The following is an 11165-nucleotide window of genomic DNA, read 5'->3' on the forward strand; positions in this document are numbered from 1 at the left end:
ATCAGATACACAAAAGTCTCTTCTCTGACTGACTGACAGCTGGTTAGAGGCCATGCCCACAAAAGTGGAAATCTCAATTTAGCAGAGCTTCCCAAGGTATATTGTATAGGCTGCGGACGAGGCTCTGCATAGGGGTATTAATGACTTACTGCAGAGTTTGGTGCTATCAGCCTGTGTTGAAGTTTCATGGCATCGTCCATCTTCCCTTCCTTACAAAGCTTGTGTAGCTGGCAAACCTCGTTACCCAGCGTGTTTGCTAGAGCTGCAACACAGCCTACTGCACCTGCAACCAACACAACAGTGTGGGTATTCAAATACAATTCAATTTCTACAACAGGACAAAAAACAGATAGTTACTTACTTCCGGACATTTTGAGTGACATCCATCATTCTTCTTCAGCATCACTAGAATGAACTGGCAAAACAATTCAATACAAGTACAGCTAACTAGAAAAAGTCATTGATCATGTCAATTCACTAACTCCTAACTTGAGTGCATAGAAAAGTGCATGTACGACTAGTATTTTGTGACATGAAGTTGTTCTGAACCTACCAACAGAGTAAGTGCCAAGCATGAAGCTGGCAGACCCAGCCAGGACCTGGAAACCAGAGGCTTGAGTGTGCTGTACCATGGAACCAAACTTAGTCACCTGGAATCAAACAAATCATCCAACCATCAACAACAACAACAACAACAACAACAACACTTACTGACAACAGCTGTGGACTGTTCCATACCTTCAAGTTGGGGGTGTCATTCTGTAATACATTTACCTTTAAAGACTTCTATAAAACTGCTATGGTATAAAACAAACACAATCATTTTGCATATACCGTGAGTCAAACCTGCCCGAGCGACCACATCTTCTCAGCGACCACCTGGCCATTTCGACCGCTTTTTCTCGGTCCCGATTTTTTTTCCCATTGACGTAAGCATTAAGCGACCTTTTCTCAACGACCACCTGGCCAACGCGACCGCGACCGGCCCAAATTGGGACCATAACGACCGCATCATTTTCAAAATTGAGGTTTTCATCGATTTTTGATGATAACAGTTTAACTAGCACGATTTTGTGCCGAAATCGGCCAGTTTTCGTCGGATTTTGGGGTTAAATTTACAGTTTACAGTGTGCCTGTTGTATTTGAGATTAAAGACCTCGCTTCTTTGCGTGCGTGCAGTGTGCTTGCTTTATGCCATTAAGCACAATGGAAACCATTTATACTTTCCATCGGGCATGTTTTGAGTCGATACTCTTCTCAGCGACCACCTGTCCAAATCGACCGTTTTTTCCCGGTCCCCCGGGTGGTCGTCTTGGGCAGGTTTGACTGTACAGTGAAACCTGTCCTAAGCAAACCACTCAAGGTGAGCAAAAACGTTACTAAGACGTAACAAATCGAAACAAAAGAAGCTCAAGGTGCGGGTGCCGGCAGAAATCCTAATTAGCTGCTGTCAACCAATTTTGGTTGTTAAGTGGAGGGTGAATAGTGGTTGTTGGTTGGGTAAGACAATTGGTTGCTTGGAAAGGGTCTTAAGTCTTAACTATGTAAAAATGGACGGGACTGTCTCTATGTGTCCTCTTACAGCAGGTGGTTACTGTGTCAGGTGGTTGCTTGGCTTGGTTTGACTGTATTAGCAGATGACATGCTACATACAGTAGAAATGCAACAAAGGTTGGGTACTCTGTATAAGATACCTCAAGTCTAAATACAGGTTAACACTTGGCTGCCGCATCTAAACTGCCACCCCCAACCTGCGATGTCTGTAAAGGCCTGTCAGACAAGCCTGCCACTTTGGCTTGCCCGCCTCTTATTCCATATTTCTCTCATCATTAAACTGAAGACGCAGGTTACCTTGTAAAATAATTAAGGTACAGGTACAAGTCTGGTCTGAAGTGTACTTCTCAATCTTCTGAACCATAACCTGTACCTGAATCTGATGTTATGTTTAGGTCTTGGAATTGAGTTCAAAGATAGTACATTAGATGCCACTTAATTGCACAACAAATTACAGCACACTTTTGCTAATTGCATGGACTCCAAAACCGGTGCGGTCCAGCTGGATAACTTTGCATTAACACCCGGATAATTGCATGAAATATGCTGGCAAATGGGATGTGCAACTAAACAGCTTTTACAACAGTTAATGTATTCCAAGAACTCACATCTCCTGCGCTGTCCTTAATGCCGATGATGTTGGGATGTTGTGATAGTGCAGCCACCACATCTGCAGGCAGGTCCACTCCTGTGTTGGCTGGTACACTGTACAGGATGACTGGGATAGGACTGGCTGAGGCAACCTGAAAAACAAGGACCATGGTCACTGTTCTTTCATCTTGATCACTACCAGGGCTCCAAATACCACATACATACATGTATACAGGTTAGTGCAGGTAGAATTGAAGCTGTGCATGTATTTCTGGTGTCTACCTGCACCTAACCTGCACTGGTCCATGTACTGGGTTTTATACACAAATGTCCTATGATGTAGGTGTATGTGGATTTTTATTTGCTGCATTGCCTGTTACCACCTATTAAGTATAAAAGAAAAACAATAGCAATGGTTCCTTAACAATTTTGCTACATTCAGAGTGGTGAAGTTAAAATATGTCTGGTGCAGGCAATTTTCAATGTTTCCTGCACCCAGTGCAGGTATCTAGAAAAAAGTATTTCGAGTCCTGACTACATATTAGGGGTCGGTGCCGGTATGATGTACCGGTTAAAAATTGCACTTTATATCCTCACTCTACTCAGATGAAATTAAGCACCTGGCTACAGATTAATAGTATAGGTCCCATGTTTGAGGAGAGCCACACCTTAACTATGTTTAAGAACCATCCACACAGATCAAATGCTTCAGTCTGGTGTTGTACAGCTTGTACTTACTATGCAAAACTGGTGTGTTTCATGAATCATTATCATTGTTTATTTCGTGGGCTGACTACTCTCTCTTCACAGCCAGGGGAGTTGTGAATTGTGAGGAGTTTACAATGGGCAGGGCTAAATGGCAAAGGTAACTTTTTGTGCTAACTCAGAGTTATTGCTCCAGTTGTAGCATAGGTCTGTAGGTTTTGAACCACTCACACCAGGTAGGACCCCTACTCTTTTCGATAAGTGTGGTGGGATCTTTAACGTGCTTGAGGTGTGGCTCTCCTCAAACATGTGACCTCCATTTAACGTCCTATCCGAGGCACAACCCTAAACAAAGCAAGACAATCATGTTCACCTGAGTGAAGTGAGGAAAGTCTTGTAAAGTGCCTTTCCTACGGGCACAAGATTGGTGGCACATCAACGGATTTCAAGCCAGAATCGCTGGGTTATGAATCGAACACCTTGCCGATTACAACAATACCACTATTACATGAAAAGGTGGTTGAAGGGTTATGCAAAACAGAAAATAAAGACTACCTTCTCATAGTGGTACTTGAAGGCCTGGTTCGTCATCCTGCCCTTGAAGTAGAAAGGTGTGATCACCATGGCGACATCTGCTCCTGCATCCGCCATCTTCTGAGTCATGGCCATCGTCGCCTGGGTGGCTGAACAGTAAACATGTGTTGGTAAACAATATTACAAACAAATAATAAAAACCAAACCAAGTAAACACTGGAATTAATTCAGGCTTTCCTGAAGTTTTGGCTGAGCTCCATTAATCTTGTTCAAGGATTGGACCTGTCTACTGTTACTTCTGGCATGTTAACAGAGACGGGGGACGACATAGGTTATCTGAGACTCACAACCCTGTGCTGCAGTCACGTGTCTCTGACGTCAGGTGCTGGAATATAGTAGCAGTAGACAGGGGAGAAGAGAAGAAAATATCATAAAATTGACTTTCTTTGGTTCAAGGTGGCCGTGAAGAGGTGCATACTTTGTATTTAACATTTCAGTCCAACAGAATTGTCTCAGACTTGCTCCAAGTAGGGCTACGTATTGGACTTGGGGTAAGTCTTTTAATACAGTAGACCGAAATAATCTACGCTAGCTAGACACGACTCCAGTTAATCAGAAGTTTTTTCGACCACAACATTGAAGCAAGATGTCATATCTGAAGGAATAAGAAAAAGTGGGCATGGATTAAATACTCACATTCACATCCTGATCCAGCAATAATGAGTTTGCCCGGTGCTGCGGCCTGCTTCACTGTTCTCACTAACTCCACACGCTCCTCATCACTCAGGTAGGTGTACTCTCCGTTTGAGCCTTGCACAACATAGCCTATATAGATGTATGTGGAGATAATAATTGTTAAAAGTCAAGAACAGATGGGTACAGACTTAGTAAAAAGTTCACCTCTGTTGATCAATGACATTATGAAACATTAACATTTTTTAAAACCAAAAACTACTTGTAAGTATACACGTCGTGTAGTTAGTAATTTGAACTTTTCGGCCAACCTCATCCCAATTGTTTACAGAATGGACTACTGCAGCTATCAGGAAGTGACATTGAAGACACGCTACTGCAGCAGGGGTCCTATACTAGTACGTAGGTGCCAGAGACGGGGGGCGACACAGGTTACCTGGCACCTGCGACCCACTGCTTCATTCACTTGCCTCCAACGTCACTTCCCGGAAGCTGAACTCTAAGTATCATTTTACATGTATTTCATTTGTATTATGATAATCCCAATGTGAAAGACAGGGCAAAACAGGTGGCACTGCGTAAAGCACTTTTGCAAGATTCCCTCCCACTACAGTATGCTTTACCTCTAAAGTCAATCTCATTCCACTTTGCGACGTTGTTTCTGAGGTGCTCGTGGTTGACCTTCTCGTCTTGATCGAACGGCGTGGGCAGCGGTGGGAACACTCCGGACAGGTCAACCTTCTTAAAGCTGGCCATTCCTCTGTGAACACAGTCCAACACCCTCACACCACCCACGAGGAAAGTCCGCTGATGGACGGCCAGAGTGCCGAGCTTAGACAGAGTTCGGAGGTTATTCACTACAAAGGCCATGGTGGAAGCGAAGATGTAGAGCTAGAGAGCACACACGCAAAGGGGGAGGTTGGAATCTAGAGAGATGCTGATGGGATGATGGTCACACAATTTACCCACTGCTGATTGGTCCACCGCTTAATCAGTTTAACTTTGATTGGTCCACACTGTATCCAATTAGCTGGGCCTGCAAAACACATAAACATTATTCTTTTCAATACAGCTAAAAAAAAAATAAATCCAAGTTTTGTAACAAAGTTTATTCAAACTTCAAGCGAGAATGTATATGGAAATAGAGCAAGGTACTAGTATACATTAGAACTGGGAAGGGTCTGCTAATAGGGGGATCCTAGCAATGTTAAATGGTAAATTCGGGAGGCTGGCAATGGTGAACGATAAATTCAAGACTTGTTACAACAAAATGTTTTGGAAACGATTTCAATGGATTGTTCCATTGTATTCATGGGGTGTCTGGCTCTGATGCAGCTTTGGGGCAATCTGGTGTTTGACAATTTGCCATACAACTAACTAAATAAGGCCAAAATAACACTTTTGATGAAGTCAGGAAAAGAAATGCATATGCAGAAGCGAGGAGCTTTATCATGATAAAAGCTCCTTGGCGGAAGTAATGAGACCAATTCACGAAAAATCTACCTTAGGCTCAATCAAGCTGGGCCGGCTTCGACAATTCTCCACTTACACACTTCCCATAATTAAGTGCGAGAGGGTTCCGGATATGGATGTTACTTGGATGCTACCACAGTTGCTCAGGGTGCGAAACCAGGGTGGAACCAGCTAAAACCTTCAGTACGAGGGCGAAAAAGCATATAAACTAATAAGTTGTCTGGCGAATATAGTACAGTTATCATTTGGGCCGAGAATCTTACAAGTTTTGTGGTCAGAAGTAACTACCTAACACGTGCACCACTGTGGCTGTTAGTTGGTTTCTTCCGATGACCTCAAGGGCCACACCTTGGCGTTTCGTCTGCAGCCTTTGTTTTTTTCCTGTCGGAAAGTGATTAAACCATTGTCCTGTGATCGGTTCCACACCAAACTATCATCTCCTTGATGTTTTCTGTGTTCGGAATTGGTTAGAACCAATTTTCTGTGCCCTTGGAGTCAGTTCCGGAGTTCGGAGCAGCCATATCCGGAACCCTCTCACACTTAATTATGGGAAGTGTGTAAGTGGAGAATAGCTCGAGCTCGCTAATTTGTATATAAAAATTCTTACTAAAATTTATCCTCGGCAGCTCTTCATTGTGGACTTAATTTTGTGAGATACAAAAAAATTATTCCCAACGTTTTGGATAAAGTATCTTATACTTAACGTTACTACCATAACTACTTTTAAATGTTGTTGTTGTTGTTGTTGTCCTCGTTTAACGTCTATTATTTCGCTAGACGTGGTCTCTTGGTGCTGAAAATTAATACTTTTAATACTTCGTAATAAATTGCATGGAATTTCTGACAAGTTGTTCCACGTATAAACTACACTCTATAGACTGGCTGTTGTGTGCTTCGCATACCGTTTTTCGTCTCTGGAGTAGGGCCTCGGGTTAAAAGAGGCTCCCAGTCTGGTTGCAGTAGACAAACACCTGTCAGCAAACTGCGTGGTAATAAAATCAAACGTTGCAAAGTTCTTCACAAAGTTCAACAGTTACCTATTCTTTCTGCGCAGTGATTGACTCATCCATATGAAGCTATGGGGTGGTGCCTGGAGTCGCGCGAAGATGTGATACATATAACATTCCCCAGACTGAGTGGGTGGGTGGGTGGGCGGGCGAAAAAGAAAACTGCGCTCCATCGTGCCTACCTCTTTTCCCTTGTCCCACTCCTTCTATCCCATGTTCACGTCTTCGACGGATTCCAGGCTGTGCGGATGAGTCCGTCAAACTGCATGTGAATAGTCTATCCTGCCTTTATATGGGATTGGGTCTTCGCCTAATATAGGCATCGCCAATCACAGCGCAGGAAAGATAGTTACCTATTCTTTCTGCGCAGTGATTGACTCATCCATATGAAGCTATGGGGTGGTGCCTTCCGTCGCGCCTATTCTTCTCTTTAGTATCATTACCTGAGTTGCGTGGCATCCAAGCTTCTTGGTGCGTGTGTGGGTTCTAGGAGACCAACCGCTGACTCCACGCTAAAAGGGAACGCGTGCAGTGTATACTCAAGGACGACAGTGGACGCATAGTCAAGGAACATACTCAACATAGTCTATTGACAACTTCTTATGGAACCGTTCCATGATGGTGAACAACCAGCACCACACAGTGCGTGACGTAACCACTAGCGGAGCGGACTCTACCACTTATATGGGTGGTGGTCCAGACCTACCATAACAATCACTATACAATATTGGCGCTACTATTCTTCCTTCTGCATACCTCCTACTATTCCTAATCTCATCCTAACTTTCCTTCACTCCATTGTTCTTAAATATCCATACCTCCTACTATCCCCAATCTCATCTTAACCTTCCTTGACTCTATCGTTCTCTCCCACTCTCATCCTTACTTCTCCCACTCTCATCCGCCAAGTTCTTCACACCATCATTCTCTATTCCTTTCTACCCCAACCTCCATTCATTATTCTTTTATTCGTGTCCTGCTTATCGGAAGTGAATCAACTACAATAAAACTAATGTGCAGTCTAATACTTTTTATTTCTTGCATCGCCGGCGGTCCTCTTCTAAAAACTACTAGAAGTGTCCTCTGTCAGATGTTGCAAACTCCAAACATACTTCCAACCCCATAAATAGAATAGACACGGTACGTAACAATGGTCTATTATCGCAGCAGATGTAACTTTCGTATAACGGATCTCTCCAAATTCGATGTACACAAATGGCCCACACATATTGCAAGAATAAATACCCAATATAATCCCATTTCTCCCTATCAGAACTCGGGTATAAACAAAACAAAAATGTCGACATTCGGTTTCAAATATTTGTTTCAACTGCCGTTTAGCAAACCAAGCTACGTTACATACATTGGGATAATTGTATCTAAACAAAAAATCTGTATTGAAGTGTTAGAGTCCTCCTCCCTACTGTTCTAGCTTTTCACTGATAACAACCTCTCTGGAAAATCCACTAACCCTTGAATTAATACATACTTGACGAAACCAGTTTTGGCCAATGCCGTTTTGCGCTGGGTAGCCAACCCTATATTACTAGGTCTACCTTGGAAAGCATATGTGATAAATTTAAGACATTTTATTTTATGTGCAGCAAAAACCTTAATGTCTTCTATAAATAAGCCTTAACCCTGTGTGTGCCAATAAAGGCTGACAGTTAGACAAAGTAAGCAGTGACCTTTTAATACTGGCTATATTAACCTGAAACTTTTATAGCGTCATCTTTTGACTCATTACAGCTAAACATGTCAGATCTACCTACGAAGCAAAATTAGACTTTTGGCCTAAATGTTTCGATAAAACGACAAAATAACTGCTGCCTTTTAACTTTCGTGCCTCGTCAAGTTATCAACAAATTACTACCCAAGATACACGAACCTGTATTTATCCATGGCACTTTTATATTAAACATGCTCCTTTTCAAATTACTTATAAACCATAAGCGCTGGAACGTGCTACCAAGTAAAGAAAATGGAGACAGACGAAAACAGCAAACCGATTTAATAACTAGTTGTTTCTCAACATTACAACGAAAAACATGTCACTTCCTGGACAACTTCTGACGTTGATGTGTTCTAATTAAAAACAAGCAGATACAGTGGTCATCCCTACAGTGAACTCTAAGACAGTATAGATGTTCTTTTTTTTTTACGAAGAAAGCGTTTAACAGACGTCCTCTAACATATTCTGTTACTTTAAGGCAAAATGGAAGTTCAGGTCACAATTCGAACGTACGAGAGAGCAAAAAATTCTGGGGCTGTTGTCTCTCTGTTTCTGAATTTTAAGTGTAGTTTTAAACTTCTTGATCCCTTTGCTTGGCCACCATCCCTGCCTGTACGCCGTCCTCCCATATGGTTTGCTGCGTGTACTTCTCAGCTGGCTGGTGGGTCTAAGTTGCTGAACTTGAGGTGGTATTTTCAGACGTCCTCGCATCACACCCACGCACGTTGTACTGAATGCTTCCTGTAACATATTTATCATATTGCATGTCCTTCGGGATGAAGCTATCCTTTCTCTTGAAAACCTGTACCAGCTAACGAATACGTCGTTCGTTACGAATGTTCTACGACAATGTTGCTCTGTGTCTTGTACTTCAAAGAAAACGTACGTGTACCAAGAATCATAGCGATACAATAGCGTGTTGAAAAACGAACGAATGATACTCGTAATTAGTTCAAACTCCTTGCAGTTATACGTATATAAGTGCCAACTTTTAATCTTGTACTGTCCGTCCTAAAACTATCCACGACGTACTATTCTCTACATTGCACACCGTAATCTTCACAATTGTCGGCCTCGACTTCAGTGCTTCTGTAGATATTTTCTCAATCGTGTTAAAAACTGCTTGCCGTTCTCGTTATCTACACGGGGTCCATCAACAATCTGCAATGCCACAAATCTCACCAAAGTATCGGACAGTCTCGGTATGTACCATCACGAAGTTAACCAAAACCTGTCGTAGTCAGCCAGCTAAACTGTACTATTCTCATTTCCTACATGTGGTTGCCCTGTCGCACGACCAACTATATCAGCCTAGAGTTGTCCCTCGACTTGTCAAGTAACAAACCGAACGAAAACCAAGTCCTGTTATCAGCCTGAAGCTGTCCAATAACTAATAGTACGGCTCCATATCACACAAAAATTGTCCTTCAGTCTTAAACTCCACCTGTGGTTGTCCCACAACTTGTCGCATAACAAACAAAATAAAAAACTGTCCGCCAGCCATGTTACCTACCTAGGCTTGTCTAAACAACCTGTCGTGCGACCAACCACTAACACCTGGGTAACAAATTTGTAACAACGTATCGTGCGATAACAGAAAACTGTCTAACAGTCTCTTTACTTCTCTAGTCCAAAAACTTTCCAACAGTCTTGCTGCTTACCTGGGGTTACTCAACAATCTGTCGTACAACAACACACAAAACTATCTAACAGCCTTTTAATTCTCTGAGGTTGTCTAACAACCTGTCACACGACAACAACAAACAAAAATGTCCAACAGTTTTGCTGCTTACCTGGGGTTGCTAAACAATCTATCGTACGACAACCCACAAAACTGTCTAACAGCCTTTTTACTTCTCTGGGGTTGTCTAACAACCTGTCGCACGACAACAACAAACAAAAAATGTCCAACAGTCTTGTTGGCTTCCTGGAGTTGCTAAACAATCTGTCGTACTACAGCACAGCGTCACAAAACTGTCGAGCAGCCTTTTTACTTCTCTGGGGTTGTCTAACCAACCTATCGCACGACAACAACAAACAAAACTGTCCAACAGTCTTGTTACCTACCCGGGGTTGTCCAACAACCTGTCATACGACAACAGCAAACAAACAAAAACTGTCGTACACTGTTGTTACTCTACCTGGCGTTGTCTCACTGCCTGTCGCACGACCACAAACCAAACTGTCCAACAGCCCTGTTACCTGCCTGGTGCTGTCCCACAGCCTGTCGCACGACAACAAACAAAACTGTCCAACAGTCTTGTTACTTGCCTGGTGCTGTCCCACAGCCTGTCGTACATCAACCAACCAAACTGTCCAACAGTCTTGTTACCTGCCTGGTGCTGTCCCACAGCCTGTCGTACATCAACCAACCAAACTGTCCAACAGTCCTGTTACCTGGCTGGTGCTGTCCCACAACCCGTCGTACATCAACAAACAAAACTGTCCAACAGTCTTGTTACTTGCCTGGTGCTGTCCCACAGCCTATCGTACATCAACTAACCAAACTGTCCAACAGTCCTGTTACCTGCCTGGTGCTGTCCCACAGCCTATCGTACATCAACGAACCAAACTGTCCAACAGTCTTGTTACTTGCCTGGTGCTGTCCCACAGCCTATCGTACATCAACTAACCAAACTGTCCAACAGTCCTGTTACCTGCCTGGTGCTGTCCCACAGCCTATCGTACATCAACGAACCAAACTGTCCAACAGTCCTGTTACTTGCCTGGTGCTGTCCCACAGCTTGTCGTACATCAACGAACCAAACTGCCCAACAGTCCTGTTACTTGCCTGGTGTTGTCCCACAACCTGTCGTACATCAACAAACAAACTGTCCGACAGTCCTGTTACTTGCCTGGTGCCGTCCCACAGCCTA

The 11165-nt window shown here is 43.2% G+C and overlaps 2 protein-coding genes across 3 annotated transcripts in view; one reads left to right on the forward strand and one right to left on the reverse strand.

Moving 5' to 3' along the window:
• The window catches only part of LOC118414413 (transformer-2 protein homolog beta-like), a 119684-nt gene that overhangs the window by 32130 nt on the left and 76389 nt on the right, over positions 1 to 11165 (forward strand). The gene's annotated exons all lie outside the window — the stretch shown is intronic.
• On the reverse strand, positions 2106 to 6585 carry LOC118414415 (4-hydroxy-2-oxoglutarate aldolase, mitochondrial-like). Its single transcript, XM_035818448.1, has 5 exons — positions 6453 to 6585; positions 4701 to 5113; positions 4081 to 4209; positions 3406 to 3533; positions 2106 to 2297 (listed from the first exon to the last, which is right to left on the reverse strand). Exons 2-5 carry the CDS (start codon positions 4945 to 4947, stop codon positions 2121 to 2123), a joined length of 681 nt encoding a protein of 226 aa, XP_035674341.1. The 5' UTR covers positions 4948 to 5113; positions 6453 to 6585; the 3' UTR covers positions 2106 to 2120.

Source organism: Branchiostoma floridae, chromosome 4 (assembly GCF_000003815.2).
Source record: "Branchiostoma floridae strain S238N-H82 chromosome 4, Bfl_VNyyK, whole genome shotgun sequence".
Taxonomy (NCBI): Eukaryota; Metazoa; Chordata; class Leptocardii; order Amphioxiformes; family Branchiostomatidae; genus Branchiostoma; species Branchiostoma floridae.